Source organism: Rhamphochromis longiceps, linkage group LG3, assembly GCF_057381845.1.
Source record: "Rhamphochromis longiceps isolate RC_006_pf linkage group LG3, R_longiceps_female_GT1.1, whole genome shotgun sequence".
NCBI lineage: Eukaryota > Metazoa > Chordata > Actinopteri > Cichliformes > Cichlidae > Rhamphochromis > Rhamphochromis longiceps.
In genome coordinates, this window is record NC_140559.1 from 71,101,410 (window position 1) to 71,124,338 (window position 22,929).

Consider the following 22,929-nt stretch of genomic DNA (forward strand, 5'->3'; position numbering starts at 1 on the left):
TAATTGCCACGAACACCCCTAATGTTATATAACAGACCACAGAAAAAAGACAGGTTTTTTTCTACGTGACAGAGCTATAATAAATGTTTTGTTTTTTTTAATTATCCTACTTTTTCTAAAAGGGAACATTATTTAAAGAATATGTATTTAATTAAAAACTCTGTATTCATCTAAAGGGTATACCAAGAAGGGTGAGCTTCCTGCTTGAAAAGGAAATGACCAAAATAAATGTATTTCTCTGCAATTACAAACTCTGTGTAAACAGTCTTGGTGTCAAAATAAAGCTAACACTGGTGAGATGTCATCAGAGCTGTAAATATTACTGCAGATGTTACTATGTCAAAGTTACTGTGACTCAAACATAGAAAAAATGATTTTTTATTTCCCTCACCTAATTTTTAAAAGTATTTTATAGCATATAACACGTTTGAAAATATGCTTTGGTTCACATTTAACTCCAGAAAATCATAAATCAAAATAGGGATATTACCTGTCCACAGATTCATGGTGCAGTAACTGCTCTTTTAACTGTCTGGTGTCTTTGCTTTGTTTGGTGTTTGTAGACATGGTTTACATGAGTTTTTAGCTGAGATTCAGAGGTTTCTGTGGACACTACTCATGTCAGCACTTATATTTCTGACCTCGTGTTATAATCGATTAAACGTGGTCTCCTCTCTTTTGCCCCCATTTTTGATGTTGTGGGTGCAAATGATCAGGCGTGACATTCTCATAATAAATCAGATAAAATACTGCAAAGAATTAATCCTGCATTTGTGTGATTGAAATGTGTGTGCAGTGACACTGTTTTAAAGATTTGGCCTAAATAATTCTGGAGTGAATGAGCCTAAACATGATGACCGGACTAATGACACCATATCACCTGTGACACTCACACACGCACGTATGACTTTGCCAGTTTCAGCTGAAACAATTTCAGTGTTTCAAACCATGTTCCAGAGTTTTTAGTTCACCGTTCATGAGGTTTCAAGAAGAAAATGAAAGACAGATCTGAATGTTTGAAAGTGTTTTGGAAAAACTCTGTAAAGATTAGATGAACAATACTCAAAGGATAAATTCAACTGTTTTATTTTGTTAGATAAGTTGAAAAAAAAGTTAAACAAGCAAGTAAATAACGAAACAAGGTTAAATGAGGTAAGAACAAAAAGTTAACAAGTAAATAACGAAACAAGGTTAAATGAGGTAAGAGCAAAAAGTTAACAAGTAAATAACGAAACAAGGTTAAATGAGGTAAGAGCAAAAAGTTAACAAGTAAATAACGAAACAAGGTTAAATGAGGTAAGAACAAAAAGTTAACAAGTAAATAACGAAACAAGGTTAAATGAGGTAAGAGCAAAAAGTTAACAAGTAAATAACGAAACAAGGTTAAATGAGGTAAGAACAAAAAGTTAACAAGTAAATAAAGAAACAAGGTTAAATGAGGTAAGAGCAAAAAGTTAACAAGTAAATAACGAAACAAGGTTAAATGAGGTAAGAGCAAAAAGTTAACAAGTAAATAACGAAACAAGGTTAAATGAAGTAAGAGCAAAAAGTTAACAAGTAAATAACGAAACAAGGTAGAGGAGAGAAAACCCCAACAATCCCCTCTGAGCAAGCACTAGGCGACAGTGGGGAGGAAAAACTGCCTTTAAACGGGCAGAAACCTCCGGCAGAACCAGGCTCAGGAGGGGGCAGTCAACTGCCGGGACTGGTTGGGGGGGTGAACAGAGGTGGAGCAAGACGAGGCTACATCAGTTGAAGAAGCAGTATTGTCCCTCTACCGGAAAAAGCTGAAGAATCTTTTCTTCTTTTTCATGGACTTTTCCACGAGCGCCTTTTTGTCCAGGATGAGGGTTCTCAACTCATGGATGGTTTCTGTGTTTTGCCTCTCTAGTTTCTTGCATGTTTGTTCCACCTGTTCTAATGTTGCTTGTGTTTCTTCAAGCTTTTCTTTGAGGTCTTTGGATGTTGCCTCCTGTGTCAGCTTTGCCTTCTGCAGGTCTGCATTTCTCACTTGATCTTCTTTGTGCAGGCCTTCTAGCTGCTCATTTCTTTTCTGGATATCGCGGAGCATACACTGCAGGTCCTCATGCGTTTTGTCTTGTTTTTGCTTTTGGGCCTGCATTTCTGTGTTTTCCCGCTTCAAGTTGTTGAATTCCAACAATATCCCCTTAATGAGCTCTGAGTTGTTTTTGGCCATGTGATCAATCTTTTTCTGCATGTGTGAGCATCGTTTTTCTAGTGTTTCCTTTTCTCCCTCCAGCTCACTTGTTTTGACCTTCAGTTCATCACAGAATCCTTGCAACTTTTGATTTTTACTCTCAAAGTCCTTGATAGTGCACTTTTCTTCTGGCAGTCTTTCTTTCTGTTGCTCTTTCTCTTGAAGGAGGTCTTTATTTTGGACCAATGTTTGTTCCAACTCTGCCTTCACCATTCTGTACTTTTCCTGCATGCCTTGGAGCTCGCGCTGCAGGTCTTTTTGCTTTGTGTCCTGTTGTTCCTTCTGTTGGAGGACTTCTTTATTTTTTTCTTCAGCTTCATCAAGCTTTCTTTGGAGCAGGTGATTCATTTGGTCCATGTATTGCAGATCCCACTCCATTTTATCAATCGTCGCTTTCCTGCCTTGAAGCTGCTCGGACATTTCTTTAACTTCAGCGCTCTTTTTCTTGTTTTCTTTGATGAGGGATACAATCTGCTCTCTGGCTTGAGCAAACTTGATCCCCCAGCCCTCATTAATAATGTTGATGTCGGGCTGGCGCTGTAGTGTTTCTTCCAGGTGTTTGTTTTGTGCTTCCATCTGTAAGCACTTCTTCTCCAGGTGACGTTTTTCTTCTTCAATTTGTCGAATTTTGTTCTGGAGATGGTTGTTTTCATTCCTACTCTCCTGTAATGCCCTTTGGATGGATAAGAGGCCATTTGGAGAAATTGGCCGGCCACGCGTGGAAGGAGAGGCGGCGAAATCTTTTTGTCTCGGTTGCCGTAATCTTGGATACATGTTGGCGTTTGTATCCGATGACTCTGAGAGGTTTCCAAATTTTTCTGTAGTCAACGTTTGAAGGCTACAAACACAAAGGCTGCGAAGAAACGAACTGAAAATTGCTGTTTCTCACCCCTATTTATAGAAAAACTTCAAAGGATCCTTGTGACATCCTTGTGACATCCTTGTGACATCCTTGTGACATCATCACTCCTAAGCCAATCAGATTGTCACATGACATTTTGGAATGTGGAATGGGGATATGTTTTTTTTTAAACAGTTTTCAAATGTAACTTAATATTTAAGTGTTTCTTACTTGACCCGCTTAGTCGATTAAAAAGTTAATTGCCACGAACACCCCTAATGTTATATAACAGACCACAGAAAAAAGACAGGTTTTTTTCTACGTGTCAGAGCTATAATAAATGTTTTGTTTTTTTAATTATCCTACTTTTTCTAAAAGGGAACATTATTTAAAGAATATGTATTTAATTAAAAACTCTGTATTCATCTAAAGGGTATACCAAGAAGGGTGAGCTTACTGCTTGAAAAGGAAATGACCAAAATAAATGTATTTCTCTGCAATTACAAACTCTGTGTAAACAGTCTTGGTGTCAAAATAAAGCTAACACTGGTGAGATGTCATCAGAGCTGTAAATATTACTGCAGATGTTACTATGTCAAAGTTACTGTGACTCAAACATAGAAAAATGATTTTTTATTTCCCTCACCTAATTTTTAAAAGTATTTTATAGCATATAACACCTTTGAAAATATGCTTTGGTTCACATTTAACTCCAGAAAATCATAAATCAAAATAGGGATATTACCTGTCCACAGATTCATGGTGCAGTAACTGCTCTTTTAACTGTCTGGTGTCTTTGCTTTGTTTGGTGTTTGTAGACATGGTTTACATGAGTTTTTAGCTGAGATTCAGAGGTTTCTGTGGACACTACTCATGTCAGCACTTATATTTCTGACCTCGTGTTATAATCGATTAAACGTGGTCTCCTCTCTTTTGCCCCCATTTTTGATGTTGTGGGTGCAAATGATCAGGCGTGACATTCTCATAATAAATCACATAAAATACTGCAAAGAATTAATCCTGCATTTGTGTGATTGAAATATGTGTGCAGTGACACTGTTTTAAAGATTTGGCCTAAATAATTCTGGAGTGAATGAGCCTAAACATGATGACCGGACTAATGACACCATATCACCTGTGACACTCACACACGCACGTATGACTTTGCCAGTTTCAGCTGAAACAATTTCAGTGTTTCAAACCATGTTCCAGAGTTTTTAGTTCACCGTTCATGAGGTTTCAAGAAGAAAATGAAAGACAGATCTGAATGTTTGAAAGTGTTTTGGAAAAACTCTGTAAAGATTAGATGAACAATACTCAAAGGATAAATTCAACTGTTTTATTTTGTTAGATAAGTTGAAAAAAAAGTTAAACAAGCAAGTAAATAACGAAACAAGGTTAAATGAGGTAAGAACAAAAAGTTAACAAGTAAATAACGAAACAAGGTTAAATGAGGTAAGAGCAAAAAGTTAACAAGTAAATAACGAAACAAGGTTAAATGAAGTAAGAGCAAAAAGTTAACAAGTAAATAACGAAACAAGGTTAAATGAAGTAAGAGCAAAAAGTTAACAAGTAAATAACGAAACAAGGTTAAATGAGGTAAGAGCAAAAAGTTAACAAGTAAATAAAGAAACAAGGTTAAATGAAGTAAGAGCAAAAAGTTAACAAGTAAATAACGAAACAAGGTTAAATGAGGTAAGAGCAAAAAGTTAACAAGTAAATAACGAAACAAGGTTAAATGAAGTAAGAGCAAAAAGTTAACAAGTAAATAACGAAACAAGGTAGAGGAGAGAAAACCCCAACAATCCCCTCTGAGCAAGCACTAGGCGACAGTGGGGAGGAAAAACTGCCTTTAAACGGGCAGAAACCTCCGGCAGAACCAGGCTCAGGAGGGGGCAGTCAACTGCCGGGACTGGTTGGGGGGGTGAACAGAGGTGGAGCAAGACGAGGCTACATCAGTTGAAGAAGCAGTATTGTCCCTCTACCGGAAAAAGCTGAAGAATCTTTTCTTCTTTTTCATGGACTTTTCCACGAGCGCCTTTTTGTCCAGGATGAGGGTTCTCAACTCATCGATGGTTTCTGTGTTTTGCCTCTCTAGTTTCTTGCATGTTTGTTCCACCTGTTCTAATGTTGCTTGTGTTTCTTCAAGCTTTTCTTTGAGGTCTTTGGATGTTGCCTCCTGTGTCAGCTTTGCCTTCTGCAGGTCTGCATTTCTCACTTGATCTTCTTTGTGCAGGCCTTCTAGCTGCTCATTTCTTTTCTGGATATCGCGGAGCGTACACTGCAGGTCCTCATGCGTTTTGTCTTGTTTTTGCTTTTGGGCCTGCATTTCTGTGTTTTCCCGCTTCAAGTTGTTGAATTCCAACAATATCCCCTTAATGAGCTCTGAGTTGTTTTTGGCCATGTGATCAATCTTTTTCTGCATGTGTGAGCATCGTTTTTCTAGTGTTTCCTTTTCTCCCTCCAGCTCACTTGTTTTGACCTTCAGTTCATCACAGAATCCTTGCAACTTTTGATTTTTACTCTCAAAGTCCTTGATAATGCACTTTTCTTCTGGCAGTCTTTCTTTCTGTTGCTCTTTCTCTTGAAGGAGGTCTTTATTTTGGACCAATGTTTGTTCCAACTCTGCCTTCACCATTCTGTACTTTTCCTGCATGCCTTGGAGCTCGCGCTGCAGGTCTTTTTGCTTTGTGTCCTGTTGTTCCTTCTGTTGGAGGACTTCTTTATTTTTTTCTTCAGCTTCATCAAGCTTTCTTTGGAGCAGGTGATTCATTTGGTCCATGTATTGCAGATCCCACTCCATTTTATCAATCGTGGCTTTCCTGCCTTGAAGCTGCTCGGACATTTCTTTAACTTCAGCGCTCTTTTGCTTGTTTTCTTTGATGAGGGATACAATCTGCTCTCTGGCTTGAGCAAACTTGATCCCCCAGCCCTCATTAATAATGTTGATGTCGGGCTGGCGCTGTAGTGTTTCTTCCAGGTGCTTGTTTTGTGCTTCCATCTGTAAGCACTTCTTCTCCAGGTGACGTTTTTCTTCTTCAATTTGTCGAATTTTGTTCTGGAGATGGTTGTTTTCATTCCTACTCTCCTGTAATGCCCTTTGGATGGATAAGAGGCCATTTGGAGAAATTGGCCGGCCACGCGTGGAAGGAGAGGCGGCGAAATCTTTTTGTCTCGGTTGCCGTAATCTTGGATACATGTTGGCGTTTGTATCCGATGACTCTGAGAGGTTTCCAAATTTTTCTGTAGTCAACGTTTGAAGGCTGCAAACACAAAGGCTGCGAAGAAACGAACTGAAAATTGCTGTTTCTCACCCCTATTTATAGAAAAACTTCAAAGGATCCTTGTGACATCCTTGTGACATCCTTGTGACATCATCACTCCTAAGCCAATCAGATTGTCACATGACATTTTGGAATGTGGAATGGGGATATGTTTTTTTTTAAACAGTTTTCAAATGTAACTTAATATTTAAGTGTTTCTTACTTGACCCGCTTAGTCGATTAAAAAGTTAATTGCCACGAACACCCCTAATGTTATATAACAGACCACAGAAAAAAGACAGGTTTTTTTCTACGTGACAGAGCTATAATAAATGTTTTGTTTTTTTAATTATCCTACTTTTTCTAAAAGGGAACATTATTTAAAGAATATGTATTTAATTAAAAACTCTGTATTCATCTAAAGGGTATACCAAGAAGGGTGAGCTTCCTGCTTGAAAAGGAAATGACCAAAATAAATGTATTTCTCTGCAATTACAAACTCTGTGTAAACAGTCTTGGTGTCAAAATAAAGCTAACACTGGTGAGATGTCATCAGAGCTGTAAATATTACTGCAGATGTTACTATGTCAAAGTTACTGTGACTCAAACATAGAAAAAATGATTTTTTATTTCCCTCACCTAATTTTTAAAAGTATTTTATAGCATATAACACGTTTGAAAATATGCTTTGGTTCACATTTAACTCCAGAAAATCATAAATCAAAATAGGGATATTACCTGTCCACAGATTCATGGTGCAGTAACTGCTCTTTTAACTGTCTGGTGTCTTTGCTTTGTTTGGTGTTTGTAGACATGGTTTACATGAGTTTTTAGCTGAGATTCAGAGGTTTCTGTGGACACTACTCATGTCAGCACTTATATTTCTGACCTCGTGTTATAATCGATTAAACGTGGTCTCCTCTCTTTTCCCCCCATTTCTCTGGGCATGTGTGCTTAACTAGTTAAAATAACAAACATCTGTCTCCTATTTTTGTGTCACAAAAATTATTAATTATTATTAATGATTAAAGACTTATTAATTTGTGCAGTTTTCTTGTTTTGTGTGGTTGTTGTTTTTTGTCAAGTGGAGATGAATATCTTTAAGTTGATTTGTTCACATTTGCACATCTTTCTGCTTTAAGAGAAATATGTGTTTTGAGTTTGTACACTATATGCATATAAATCAACCATTTCCTTTTTCAGTGTTTTCGTGTGGTGCATTTTTCTCTGTTTTAACAAAAGGAGAACAAAGGACTTTTAAGTCGACCTAAGATGATTTGTTTCAATTTTTACATGGTCTTATTGAGGTAATGCAAATTGAAACATTCATTCTTTTTTTTGGTAATGTACTGGAAAAGCTTGATAATGGACTTTGAAAGTGCATAAAAATTACTTAAATTTGAAAAATGCGTCTGAACCATGCATACGGTACATTTACCTCACAGGTTTTTGCTGTTTCTGTTTATTAAAACCAAGAATCTTCTTTTTGCCAGGTTGATCATGTAGATAAGAGTGGCCAGTGTGCTCTGGTCCATGCTGCCCTACGAGGACACCTTGAGATTATCCAGTACCTGCTGGAGCTAGAATGGAGTGCTGAGGGGCAGCAGCAGGACTGCTCTCTGAAGAGCAAAGCTCTGCAGCAGGCTTTGATTGCAGCCTCGAGCATGGGGCACACACAGGTCTGACTGACACACATGCATGTATTTTACCAGATCCATAGACATAAATGCCCTTTTTTTTGTACTGTTTCTCGCTACAAAAGAAAGAAAACATGGATGTACAAAAAACATACTTTAAGCCACACAGGATCCTGGTTTTTCCAGTTTTAATAGTGAGACAAGACCTTTTCTTTCTTGCATGGTTTCACAACAGCCTTCACAAAGAATTTCTGATTCATTTTTTTTTAAAGATCAGAAGGAACTATAGATATATAAAATAAAAATGAGCACACAGCGTTCTCTGTGAATATGACTCAAAGCCAGAAGTACTGTTCAGAATTGCATGTAGATTCACAATCGATAACAGTGCAGCGCCTTCAGCTGCCCCGGTGAGACGTAGACTCAAGGTTTAGTTTGGCTCCCTCGTTAGCTGGAATTGGCTCCCAAGGCCTGGATTAGAATAACATAACTGGGCCAAGTGAAGTCAACCTGCATGCAGAAAAGACCCTTTTAAAGTTCAACTATTTGAATGCGCGTTTTTGTTAATGTTTTTTAAGATTAGCATTTTGTATACTGTAACCTCTCAAAGGTTTATTTGATTTTTTTTTTTTTTCTGCTGAAACAGCATGTCATTAATCTAAGTTTCTTTTTTGGCAGGTTGTGAGAGGCTTGCTGGCGTTGAATAATGAGCACGCTGTGCAAATTGATAGTCATGACACACTGTGGGGAGAGACAGGTATGTTCTCATCAATCTTTTTGCATTACACGGCTCTTTTGTACTATCACCAGCTGTTTTTGCATTCTGAACCACACTGCTGTAATTGAATGCTGCAGTGGAAAGTCCTGTATCTGTGCTCTCCACAGTAATGCTCTCTGTTTGATGCAGAGGTCGCTCAACCCAAATGTGGGTGCATTTTAATGGCTGTTGTAAGTCCTCCTGTGCTGTACTTTCTGGTAAAAGCATTACTTACTCTTGTCGTGTAGCTTTCTGCTTGGAATTCAGTCCACACAGTATTTTCCTTTTTTTTTTAGAAAAATTGTCCCACTGAATTTTAGGAACAGTATTGCCTCGGTGCTTTATGTTAAAACAACAGCGTCGACTCCACAGTTGGTTTTATACGCTGCTAGTCCCACTCAGATTTAGAATGAGTAGTAGTTCCTGTTTTGTTTTCCCTGAAAGGATTATTTTGGACTTTTTAAAAGTTTGTCCTTCCCTCTGTGGGACAGTTTGTTTTCATTTGAAAGTGATTGAGGAGTCAAAGCAAAAAGCCATGTGGTGCTGCAGGAAACGGCATGAAGTCGGAAAAGCAGAAGGTGGCTGTCAGATTTAAGACGGGTTACTTGAAGGTTGTCTGACAGAAATGATACAGCAGACTGCAAGGCTGCATTGGCCGGGAAGCGTTCATGCATCATAATTTTTAGCCATTAAAGCATTACTACTTTGTCTTTAATGCAGTATTTTAACGGTAACTCATTACTTTTGCTGAACTCAGTAATCGCATTAGAGTGAGTACTTAATCATGTTATTACTTGTGTTCCACGAGTCTTCAATCTGAATAATGGCAGGGAAAAAAATCATTAAACATACAATTTCATCACGTGCACAGCATGGTAAATGGCCTGTATTTATATAGCGCTTTACTAGTCCTTAAGGACCCCAAAGCGCTTTACATATCCAGTCATCCACACATTCACACACTGGTGATGGCAAGCTACATTGTAGCCACAGCCACCCTGGGGCGCACTGACAGAGGCACTGACAGCAACCGCCTGACGCCATTTTTAAAATACGAGACGAAACAGATTGTCTTCAGTTTTTAAGTGTTTGACGTTTTTCGAATGTCTATAATCTGTGATGGAGAAAGGGAAAAATTTTATGTACTACATAAGATTTCTATTTTATGTCACAGTGCAGAGATCCAGATGTTCAATACAGATGGTTAAAAAGCACAGCTATGCTTTATTTTTCATTGATCCTAGTAATACTTGTGATGCATTATGTAAGAATGAGACACATGTGGTGTTAGAGCTTCAATATTCCTCACAATCATTAGTGCAGGTTGTGTTAAAACATTGGCCACATTTTTGTCATCATCATTATGAACATCTGCCCTGAGAGTCAAGTGTCCAGATAGCATTAGACAACAGTATTAGTTGTCGCTGCAGTCATAGTAGAATATGTATAAAGAAGAATTCTCTTTGTGTGTCTCTCAACTCTAACCCAGCAGGATTTAGCATTCAAAGTTGGCTGCTTTAAGAATGTAGGTCAGCTTCTTAGTGGAGAGGTTGTCCAAAGTGTGGCTAACTGCTGCTTGTTCTCTGTTAAATGACTGCTTCAGATGATTTTGCAGTGCTGGCCTGGGACAAAGATCTTTCCCTCTGAAATATAGATTAGATCTGCTTGGAGCAAAGTAAAATCCAATAGTACACGTGGCTTTCCAGTATTTGACTTTCAGCTCTTTTTAACAAAGTGGATGTTTAATCATTGCTATCACCTCACCTCTTCCTTCTAAAGTAATAACATAGTGGGTCACAGGTGGCAGTAGTCAGAGCTGTGGCTCCGCTGACCTGAAACACAGTGAGTCTTAACCCCTTGACATGACCTTGAATTAACATATTTTTGCACCCACCTGGCACTCATTAAAACTGTGATCCTGGCTCATCTGTATTCAAGGGGATTAAATCAGTAAACAACAGTAAACACAGTTATGACCACAATGTAGATTTGTCTGCACTCAGTCATGCTTGGGGGGGAAAAAATGAATAAAAAAAGCTGGAATTTTGCTGCAGACATAAATTGAATATTTAGTGGTGGAGTGGCTGCACTGTCTAGAAATGACTAGATACAAACACCAGAAATTATTAGCGATGAAGCAATATTTGAAATCCCTTTGCTGCTATTCAGCTGCAGGTTTATTAATCCAATTGTTGTGCTGTGATGCAGAGAAGATGGAAAGCGAAAAAGAAAATTCAGAAATATCCCCTTGAAAACCAGCCTTTTGTCGTTGCCTCAGAAACGCTCCTCTCATAACGATGTGTGAAATGTTATAGCGTGTTTAAAATTCATCGGAGTATTACATCTCACTGCAAATAGACCTGCTGTCTCTTGTGTTTAAATAGAAGAAGATTTGATTGTACATCTGTGCAAACTCTATCTTTTAAAGTGTTAGTGACGTCACACCTATGCGCCACTGCCCTCTGTGGAGAATGGGAGAAATGTGCTTGCACCTCAACCTATGGACTCAGACGGACATTCAATCATCATCTTCCTCACTCAAGGTAACCTTATGGCTTGTAGGAACACTGCACGTGTATGATAAGACTGTAGCCGTTCAACCGGCCCTCGTAAGGTTGCTGAAGACAGTGAACACCTGGAATTCTCAGTATCACTGTGGCCCTGGGTTTTTCCACTGTCCTGCTAAGTGCTTATGTAATTGTAACCAACATAGGAGAGAGACGTAACATCGTGGAAGAGACATAAAGTGAGTAAAAACGATCTAAATGCATTTAGAATATATTTAGAACTACAAATTACACTTTTCTTAGCAATTATTGTTTTTTATGTCAAGCTTCAAGCTAGCTTCTTTATTGGGCCTTGGGACCAGCAAAAGTGACCCGAAATTTGGTCTTTAAGTCTGGTCATTAGCGTGTCTGGACCCAAACTACACTGCAGGTCCCAAAGTCAAATGATCACTGAGAGTTAAAAATCTGTCTGAAGTTAGAAGTTAGCAGAGAGTTAGCTCACTAGTTTCCGTCTAAATATAATATACCAGGTTCTGACTGAGGGATTTCTAAAACAAATTAAAAGGCACAGCTCTGCTATCACTTCTGACATACATGAAGACAGGAAAGTAAGCAGCAGTGATGTTTGTAGGGTTACTGAAGTTTGGCTAGCTGGTATATAGTGATGTGCTATGTGACTAGCGAAACAGCTATGTTAGCATAACATTAACACAGTGATGAAGGGGAACTTTTTTCCACTGGATAAGAGTTAAGGTGAGGGTTCCCGATGGTTAGGGACAAATGCAGTGGCATGGCAGGATGCTGTAAACGGACCAAACTTCAGTCAAGAGAACAACTGAGATAATCCATCCACATACAGGTTAGTCATTAATGTGCTGCTGCATTGCCTGGGCTGTAGTTACATGGTAAGGTTTTAAAAACTGAGCTTTAAAATGAATAGTTGTAATAAAAACTGAGAGAGGCCGACAGTGATCGCTTACTTTTTGTAAGGGGCTTGTTGAGATTAAATAGAACAAGTTACAAAGCATTAAAACATGTTAAAAACACAACAGCCTTATTAAACGCAGAGTAGTTTGGGCCCAGAAGTAGGATTGATCACGTCATCACTTAAAGACCGGATAGACACACGGTGGAGTTACTCATGTTTACTGTTGTTGCCACTTTCTAAATGTAGCAGGATGAATATTATATGTACTGGTTGATCCCACTTTTAGTCAGGCGCATTTTGAGGAGAACTAACTTTTCTTGTTATCAAATTATCAGTATCTTTGGAAACATTTAATACATCGTGATGGTTTAAATGCTCAGTCGTTTTCTGTTATAGAATTCATATTCATAATAATATTTAGACAGCGGCACTATAGGTGTTTGCAGTTTTTGCAGTTTTACAAGCCGTCACGGTAAAAATATGGAATTAAATGTCACTAATGGGCTCTTTTCAAAAACATCAGCATCTCTGTCACACTGATTTTGATTAACTGACTTATTTTATTGTAATCAAACCTATTTTGATATTGTTGTCTTTTTTTTCCTTTAGCGAGGTGGTTTCCTTCCAATTGTTGCAGGACCAGTATGTCTGTCAGCTCCAGGTAGAGCTCCAGTGACCAGGAAGACCTCAGCATTCGCCAATTCCTGCTGAATTACCGCAAACAGAAAGAACTGGCAGAGGGCATTGGAATAGAGGATGATTATAACACTGAAGACCAAGGTAATAGGTCTGTCTAAGGGCCAGTGGAATATAAGCTATAGGTTGTAGTGGTGATTATTTTAGATTCAGAGTGTAGAGGAGATGGATCATTGTAATTAAGAGTCATAGAAATCTGAACCTCACTGCTAAACTGGCAGTCTAACTGTACATGTGCTCCATTGCAGAAGTCCCTCCCACTGAGTGTGAGGATGTTGAAGATACTGGTAGTCCTGATGTGAAAGCAGAGCTTCCCTCCCACCTCAGCATCACTAAGGATGTTATGGAGCGCTGCATTCATCTGCTGTCTGATCCCAGCCTCAGGCTCCGACTCAAGGTACTGTATCAGTAGTTTTACGTAGAGTCAACTGTTGGACTAATAACAAAAATAATCATTCTTGTGAAGGTAGGACCGCCAGCGTTGGTACAATTCATCCTGTCAGAACTGTGTGGATGACTGTTCAGTGGTGTAATGCTGATCAAGGAAAAACATTCAGTCTGGTCCAGGAGTGAAACAGAAATAAGTCTGTGCTGAAGTCGTGCCTGCTCAGGAGTTTGGGCTCTCAATGAAGACCTCAGTAATTAGTTTCAGCTCACATATAATCAGGATCAAAACAGAGATAATTGTTAGGTGTGTTGTGCGTCTTTGTCTTTAGGTACTAGACGTGCTGGAGTTGTGCGTTCAGGTGCTGAGTGAGAGGGAAAATGAACTGCTGCCTATGGCTCGTCGCTGCTGGCCAGCACTCCTGCAGAGACTCACAACTGATGACCCATTAGCAGTCCTCAGAGCCTTCAGGGTAAGTAAAACAAACCTCTCTTTTCATTATGTGAGTCAAAATTATTCAAGTCGTCTTTAGTTTTAAACTCTTAATAGTGAAAGAATGAAAGATGCTGCCCAACAACAGGCTTATTTCATTCAGAAATAGTTCTATTATTTACTGGACAGGCACAATTAGTGTTGGTAAGCTTTAACGTTCTAACCTGTCAAAACACACGTCTACTTTTTATACTTTTTATACACTGTTTGATCAGCGGACATCAGAGCAACTGGCATGTCACTTTTTAACACTGGTAGATTATTTCAGCAAAAGAAGTTAAAACATTGCTCTGATTCTATATTGACTTGTAACACAACAACATGATCTACAGATATTGTCTCAGAGTGTCTTTAAAATTCCACACGTGAAGCTGTTAAAGCCACAGCACATGATCCTAATTTACGATTAAAAACTGGCCACGTGGAATATTTAAGAAGAACGGGCTCTTTCTCGTCACACAACCTCACAGAGAATTGCAATCAAACTGCGCAGTTCAGCAGCTGAAGCGCTGCACATAGTCACGCCCATAAATAGTGGAAGAGTGGATGTCTGAAATCCAGGGATGTGCAAACAGCCTGCTGTGAAATCCTCCCTGAACCACCTCAGCAGTTTTACTGAGCTCATTAGGAGTTAGCAGAGGTTAAGTCCAGGCTTGGTCTACTTTTTATACTCTTTCATCTTTTTCCTAGTTCCTCTTCTTTCCCTCCTCCCTTCTTATCTTTACCCCATATTTTTGGAACCAGGATCATATTTTTAAAGGATTTGTTCTTTTGGTGTAGATAGTTCAGGAAGTTAACTCAACCAAGCAGTCTTTGGGTTTCGGCTAAGTAATTCAATTCAATTCAATTTTATTTATATAGCGCCAAATCACAACATAAGTCGCCTCAAGGCGCTTCATAGATACAGAGAAAAACCCAACAATCATATGACCCCCTATGAGCAAGCACTTTGGCAACAGTGGGAAGGAAAAACTCCCTTTTAACAGGAAGAAACCTCCGGCAGAACCAGGCTCAGGGAGGGGCGGCCATTTGCTGCGATCGGTTGGGGTGAGAGAAGGAAGACAGGATAAAAGACATGCTGTGGAAGAGAGACAGAGGTTAATAACAGATATGATTCAATGCAGAGAGGTCTGTTAATACATAGTGAGCGAGAAAGGTGACTGGAAAGGAAAAACTCAATGCATCATGGGAATCCCCCGGCAGCCTATGTCTATTGCAGCATAACTAAGGGAGGATTCAGGGTCACCTGGTCCAGCCCTAACTATATGCTTTAGCAAAAAGGAAAGTTTTAAGCCTAATCTTGAAAGTAGAGATAGTGTCTGTCTCCTGAATCCAAACTGGAAGCTGGTTCCACAGAAGAGGGGCCTGAAAACTGAAGGCTCTCCCTCCCATTCTACTTTTAAATACTCTAGGAACAACAAGTAGGCCTGCAGAGCGAGAGCGAAGTGCTCTAATAGGGTGATATGGTACTACAAGGTCATTAAGATAAGATGGGGCCTGATTATTTAAGACCTTGTATGTGAGGAGCAGGATTTTGAATTCAATTCTGGATTTAACAGGAAGCCAATGAAGGGAAGCCAAAACAGGAGAAATCTGCTCTCTCTTTCTAGTCCCTGTCAGCACTCTTGCTGCAGCATTTTGGATCAGCTGAAGGCTTTTCAGTGAGTTTTTTGGACATCCTGATAATAATGAATTACAGTCGTCCAGCCTGGAAGTAATAAATGCATGAACTAGTTTTTCAGCGTCACTCTGAGACAGGATATTTCTAATTTTAGAGATGTTGCGCAAATGGAAGAACGCAGTCTTACATATTTGTTTAATATGTGCATTGAAGGACATGTCCTGGTCAAAAATGACTCCAAGGTTCCTCACAGTGTTACTGGAGGCCAAGGTAATGCCATCCAGAGTAAGAATCTGGTTAGAGACCATATTTCTAAGATTTTCAGGGCCGAGTACAATAACCTCAGTTTTATCTGAATTAAGAAGCAGAAAGTTAGCGGCCATCCAGGTCTTTATGTCTTTAAGACATTCCTGCAGTTTAACTAATTGGTGTGTGTTATCTGGCTTCATGGACAGATAGAGCTGGGTGTCATCTGCATAGCAGTGAAAATGTATGCTATGTCTTCTTGTCATGATCCTGGGTCCTTTTGACCCAGCGTTTTGTGTTTTCTCTTCGCGATTTTGGTTCTGTTCTCTAATTGGTGTTTACCCTGTTCCCCCCCCCCCCCCCGTGTGTTCCTGTTTTATTGTGAAGGTCTGCGTCTTATGTGAGTGTTTTCAGTTTGCCTCCCTGGTCTCGTCATGTTAATCACTCCCAGCTGTGTCTCCCACCTGTGTGTAATCTCCCTGTGTTCTGAGTGTATTTAAGTTGTATTTTCTGTCTTAGTAATCGCTGGTTCGTCTGTGTTGTTTCCCCTCGGTCTCCCTGCGTCTCCCCGTATGTATTTCCCCGGACCTCCCTGCATCTTCGTTTCTGGTTTGTCTTATTAGTTTACCCAGTTTAGGTTTCTAGTTTCATGTTTTGCCACCCTTGCTGTTTGTATTGACCCACTATCATAAATAAACACCCACCTGCACCAGAACTGCCGTCCTTTTGGTCCTACTACAAATCCACACGGCTTGCCCCGCAAACCGTGACACTTCTAATGATGCTGCCTAAGGGAAGCATGTATAATGTAAACAGAATTGGTCCTAGCACTGAACCCTGTGGAACTCCATAATTAACCTCAGTGTGTGAAGAGGACTCTCCATTTACATGAACAAATTGGAGTCTATTAGATAGATATGATACAAACCACTGCAGTGCAGTACCTGTAATACCTACAGCATGTTCTAATCGCTCTAATAGGATATTATGGTCAACAGTATCGAATGTTGCGCTAAGGTCTAGCAGGACAAGCACAGAGATGAGTCCACTGTCAGAGGCCATAAGAAGATCATTTGTAACCTTCACTAAAGCTGTTTCTGTGCTGTGATGAGCTCTGAAACCTGACTGAAACTCTTCAAATAAACCATTCCTCTGCAGATGATCTGTTAGCTGTTTGACAACTACTCTTTCAAGGACTTTTGATATGAAAGGAAGGTTGGAGATTGGCCTATAATTAGCTAAGACTGCTGGGTCTAGAGATGGCTTTTTGAGTAAAGGTTTAACTACAGCTAGCTTGAAGGCCTGTGGTACATAGCCGATCATTAGAGATAGGTTGGTCATATTTAAGATCGAAGAATTAATTAATGGCAGAACTTCTTTGAGCAGTTTTGTAGGAAGTACTGTTTAGAATACCAGAATAGGGAGGATGGTGTAGGTTTAAGTTTATTAGATTGATACATATGTACCAACAAGACAGTGTACATCACTGTCACAACGACGTTTGTTTTCATTCAAAGGCTTTATGGTTTTTCCTATAATACCTGGTGGGCCGGTCTCTAGTCAAAATGCCCGGGCTGATTTTTTTGTCCCAGTCCAGCCCTGATCATGAGAGATGTCATGCTTTGACTCTGTGTTTTACTTGCATCTATTTGAAAGAGTGAGTGTAAACACAAAAAATATTTTATTTTATGTGCTGGAATGTGCAGAAAATAGGTTTAAATGTTAAACTAATTTATTCAAGTCAGAGAATGTTGCATATAATTAAATTTTTGCTTGATGCATAAAGTTAAAAGATTAAAACTAATAAAACAAGTTTTAAAAAGAGACCTTTCCATTTGATTACATTTTGTATGATGGATTATGCAGAAAAAGTAGAATTGGGCTGAAAGATCTATCACTTTATCACCGCTTCAGGTTGTAAATCGTGCTTTTAAAAAGTAACTAAGTAACTAAGTAATTAATTACTTTTGAAAATAAGTAATCAGTAAAGTAACGGGATTACTTTTTTGGGGAAGTAATCAGTAATTAGTTACTGATTACTTTTTTCAAGTAACTTGACCAACACTGTTCAAATCTGGAGGCACTTGAGTCAGTGAGGGACAGAAGGTCAGTGAACAAACTGTACAGACTAAAGTCAAAATGTGGACAATAAAGCTGTTGTTTCAAGTCTAACAACTGACACAGCTAATATATCCTCTAGTGTTGAGTGATACAACATACATTCTGTTTTCTTTGTGAGGTTGTAATCATCAGTATTGTTGCGTCTGTCCTTTGCCCAGTTATTAAATTTTGTAGTGATAAGAATTTAAAGTCCTTTACTGAGGTGCTCTGTTGGGTCTGTTCAGATGCATATTCAGGAAGGATTTTTCAACAACTTGTTCCCATTATGATCAATTCAGACCAATTTAAAGTTTTTTATATAACCTAAAAACTGTCTATTCCTACGATTAGAACCCAAAACAGTTTCAACATCTTACCAAGAGTGAAGAGTTCAGCTGTTGAGCGGCTCATCCCACCATCACGGATCCCCACTCTGCCTAAACACACTGGTCCTACCCCATCAGGCTGGATGCCTACTGCGGGATCTGCCCGAATTCGTCTCTGCCCTACATGATCTGCAGCTCCCGACACGACATCCTGATTTACACTGATGTAACCAATAGCAACCAGAAATTAACGCTGATATGGAAAAGGGAGGGTGACATTCGGGCTCTAGAGAAGGACGTGAGGCAGTACCTGAAGGAGGTGATGGGGAAAGAGCTGCTTACACAGGTCAATGTGATCACCATGACCGTGAAGGTCAAAGGTCACTTCGATATGAGCTGAAGGACTGGCTGGTCAGCAAAGGTTTCTGACTGAAAGAGCTTGAAGTGCTGGCATCGACCTGCTGAAGGGACAGAGAGCGGTGGAGGAGGACTGCTGACCTGTGCCAACTTAATGAACTCTTTGACAGCAGTGAGATGTGATGTGACCACTGAGTGTAAAATGATGCAGGTCAGGTTAAGTAATCATCATTAAACGTAGAAGCATAGCAACTGCCTGTTTATTGTCACCCATGATTTCTCCAAAAAAAATAGGTAAAAAATCTCGACTCACCGTTTTTAGATTCTTCAGACTGAGTTGCAATTTGAGTATCCACATTATTATTGACAATAGGGCTGCCACGATTTGTCGACTAGTCACGATTACGTCGACTATCAAAATCGTCGACGACTGATTTAATAGTCGACGTGTCGTTTGAAGCTTTGTAAGATCGCAAAAGACGCAGGAATAATAGCAGGATTTAAGAGTGTAATAACGGACTGAAACAGAAGATGGCAGCACAGCATGTACAAGGATGCCAGCTGCCGTTAAACCCCGAAGAAGAAGAAGCAGCTGTGTCCCAGAATTCATAGCGCGGCCCAGCTTAGTTTCCAACAATGGCGGTAGCTAGTTAGTTTTAATATTACTCTTATTATTCTTTCTGGGTCACAAAATAAACGTTTAACATATTTTCAGGCGAGAATGTAGCTGTGTAAACCTCAAATATCGGCTCAGTTTATCAGGACACCACATATTTTCAAAAGCGCTCCGACGTTTTCGGAGACGTCTGTTACCCACTAGCTCGATAGCTAGCCGGGGGCTAGGTCACTAGCACCGTGAGAACACCGGACTCCCGGCAAATTGTTTTCAAACCCACCGCCGTCTTTCGCGACTCAGGTTAAATATATATGAGTCACTTAGATAAATTAAAAATGTTGTTGTTTGGCTTTTTTTTTTTTTTTTTTGTATTTTATTTGTTCCTGAGTAAATCAGTTTGTCTGAGATTAAAGTTATAGTTTTTACACAGCTGAATAAACGTCAAGCAGACAGCTGATTATCAGAAGTGTGAGATGCTGGAGAATATACTCCGGTGTCCTGTTATATTTTAGATAGCAAGGAGTTTATTAAACTTTACCGAAACAATCTGCAAATTTCATTAAAATTGAATAAACTATCATCTTGTCTTTATTTTTAGTTAGCACCTTAAAAGCTTAAAGCTGTAAGCTAATGATAGTTATATAAGAGCAGATGCTGCTGGTGCAATAAGCTGTAGTTTTACGTCCAGTGGATGATGATCTGATTAGTCGACTAATCGCATAAATAATCGGTGACTAGTCGACTATCAAAATAATCGTTTGTGGCAGCCCTAATTGACAATATACACATTAGGACATTCATTACTGCAACAGTGTGCAACAACATTACAATGATCTGCTTTATGTCATGTAGGTCCTTTAACACTGACACTTTTCTGTGGAGGTCAATGTGTAGAAATGCTACAGGTGGGCTGTTTGTTTGTTTGTTCTTTAGTTAGTGTGGCCAACAAGATGACGTTAGACGTCTGTGATATGAGTGTGACAAACGCTTTCAGCCTTAAAGGGTCCAAAAACATTTATTACTGATGAAATTCACAAATCTCTACATTCACACTGGGTGCAGCATGCAACAATAAAAACATTTCAAAATAAAACCACAGCAGGTTGTGATGGAACTTACACATGATATAAAATATTACACATGATGAAGTAGATTTCTTTAAGAAAAAAAGATAATTTAATGATGTCCTTACATCAGCTGTTTATGGTAAACCAAAGCCATACTCCATATCCATTTTAATACCTTGGTGTGTAATTCATACTCACATTTTGTCTGAAGAGTAGGGATGTTCCTGGCGTCTTATTTACTAGTCGACTAATCGAGGGGGAAATAATTAGACTAACCAACTAATGTAAAACTAAGGAACATTCAGATATTGAGTTGATTTTCAGAACTGATTAATAGAAACTGTCAAACTAGACGCAGAGGTATCTTAAACCATTTATCACATTCTGTTAAATACAAATGAAAATACATTACTACAAAAGATGTTCTATTAAAATATGACAATCATTTGAGAATCTAAAAGTACGTCTAAGTGTGGCGAGAATGATTCAGGTAATACATTATACAGCCGTTTTCTAGTCAGGTTGTGGGGGCAGCAGGAAGGACTACTCCTGACCACAGCTGATAGATGTAAACTGGCTAGCATGACCAAGGATGCTGGGGCCTCCTACTGGTAGGACGTGCCCAGCTGGAACAGCCTCCTGGCCAAGGTGGCTGTCACCTTTTGATGTGAAGGAGTAGTGACTCTACTCTGAGCCCCTCCCCCATTGACTTAACTGCTCTCCTAAAGGAGAGGTTTTCCACCTCTCAGGAAACTAATTTCCTCTGCGTGTATCTGCGATCTCAGTGTTAACAAGAAGATCAGGGTAGATTAATAGATTTATGGCGTTTCTCAACAACAGTGCACCATCTGGTGGTAGATCGCTGCCTAACATTTAGAACACAATGTACCAGCATTGGGCATCAATTAAAATGTTAACAATTAGATTGAACGACTGGTAAGTCTGATACAGACTAGTGACAATTAGTCGACTAGTCACATAAATCCCTGATAGAGCCCACAGAAGTGGCCTGCACCATGTGCGTGGCTTGCTTTGCAGTTTAACCACCAAAACACTCATCTGCAGTGGAATTTCTTTGAGCTAATCGATTCATTTATTTCATTTCTTCTTCTAATTAATGTGGAAAATGGTGGCAAAGGTGGCTGAAATGAGTGATTCCTAGAGTTACATGTCAGTTTACAGCATAGGGATTAAGTTTACAGTATAAATACCACTGAATTGTACAAGGATTTGAAGTTTCACTGTAACTTTAACATTTTTGACAATTTTGTTTTGTTTTCTCCCCCACAGGTGAACGACTGCGTCATCAGGACAGCGACTGCCAACAAAAAGTAGAAATTATTTTAAAAAAAAAACCCTGAGTTTTCTACTTTTTAGGTTCATCTCAGGTTTCCACGCTGAGTTGGTCATGACAGTTGCCATGTGTGATGGCATGCCACACATGGTAAGCTCCACACCTCACCACCCGTTGATTCACTTTAGTTTAATTTACAGTCACTACTTTAAAATATTCCATTTATTGTTCAATATCGTTTCTTTATTAAATGTATTCATTTTTCCATCACACCTTCCAATGTTTATATGGCGTGCACACATATTAACCTTGCAAGGTCAAAGCTCTGTTTTATGTTATATTAATACATCTTTGTTTGAGTTACCTGGGGGTTGGTGTCTCCTCCTGTCTGGCAAAGGGCTGGGAGACCTGAAGTACTACTGACAGCCTAATTGGATTGCACCACATGCAGGTGAACGACTGCGTCATCAGGACAACAAAGTAGAAATTATTAAAAGAGTAACTTTTATATATGTGCGTTTAAAGCAGGGTGTCAGTTTTTTTTGTTTTTTTTCCACATATGTTGGATTATGTTTCTATATATATACTTTGTAAAGGGTATTTTAAATTAATGAAAATGAATAAATATGATTGTTTCTTTTACCTGTTTCGATGTCTGCCATATCATTAGTATGTTTCGTGGGAATTAAATGTTTATTTAACATGTACGCTATTACATTTACTCTACAAATAAAACCAAATTTAAAGGCTGTTGCATTTTATTGCCTTTTTTCTTTCCTTTTCTTAAAGTTATGAAGGCATCTTGGATGCCATTTCAGTGAGTGGGGGTTAATGCCCCACACTCTTTTCTGTCACTGCTTTGAATGCACAGACTGGTCTTAATGTTGATCTTTGTAATCTTCAGTGTTACGACCCGGCTCAAAAGCCGCAACATAAAAACAGAGATGAATAGCAGAGTGTGGGTGAGAAGAGGTTTCATCCTAAAATGGAAAACCAGGTTGGCTAAAATGGCTGGTGCCACCAAGGCAAAGACTAGTGCACTGCCGGGAAGCTTGCCTCAGGTATGCTTTTATCCACACCTGACTAGGTGTGGCCAATTAGCACCAGCTGAAAACACTGAGACGATTAGAAGCTGCAGAGGGACGTAACACCTCCTCCCTTAAAAGGGTTCCTCTAGGACCCCTAAACAAATTAAAAGTTCCTCTGAAGCAAGTTGGCATCTTTAAGCATGGATGCCCCTACATGAGGATCTGAAGTTGCCACACTGAACACACAAAAAGTAACATGTGACCAACACAAAAGAGCACAACAGTCAAACCCAAAATGATTACCTGACCTGCTACAACACAAAACCAAAAGTACACTAAAAACAACAAATCCCTTACTTTCCCTACCCTAGTCTTCAGTGGTGTACCAGGCTCGAGGCAACTTTAAACGCGAACTCGAGAGCAGGCAGCAGACCAGAGATATAGTCTCCTACCAAACTCTGAAGCGTACCCCCACCCAGGATAGCCACCAAACACAAACTAAAACAATAAAGCAAAACAACAAACAAGTGCTTCGATGGAAGGGCAGCAC

At 39.3% G+C, this 22,929-nt stretch overlaps 2 protein-coding genes across 4 annotated transcripts in view; one reads left to right on the forward strand and one right to left on the reverse strand.

The window, feature by feature from the left end:
- LOC146676629 (uncharacterized) overlaps positions 1-22,929 on the reverse strand; it is a 456,001-nt gene that overhangs the window by 254,856 nt on the left and 178,216 nt on the right. The gene's annotated exons all lie outside the window — the stretch shown is intronic.
- Positions 7,789-22,086, forward strand: LOC146676641 (TELO2-interacting protein 1 homolog). Of its 3 annotated transcripts, XR_014910539.1 has the most exons (8): positions 7,789-8,001; positions 8,638-8,716; positions 10,507-10,558; positions 11,145-11,259; positions 12,761-12,931; positions 13,096-13,244; positions 13,564-13,704; positions 21,348-22,086. XR_014910539.1 is itself a non-coding variant. In XM_085402201.1 (7 exons), the coding sequence occupies exons 5-7, from the start codon at positions 13,191-13,193 to the stop codon at positions 21,390-21,392; spliced, it is 240 nt and encodes a 79-aa protein (XP_085258327.1). In that variant the 5' UTR covers positions 7,789-8,001; positions 8,638-8,716; positions 10,507-11,259; positions 12,761-12,931; positions 13,096-13,190; the 3' UTR covers positions 21,393-22,086. The 3 variants fall into 3 exon arrangements, 1 of the variants encoding a protein (XP_085258327.1); XR_014910538.1 differs by lacking the exon at positions 10,507-10,558; XM_085402201.1 differs by having other exon boundaries at positions 10,507-11,259.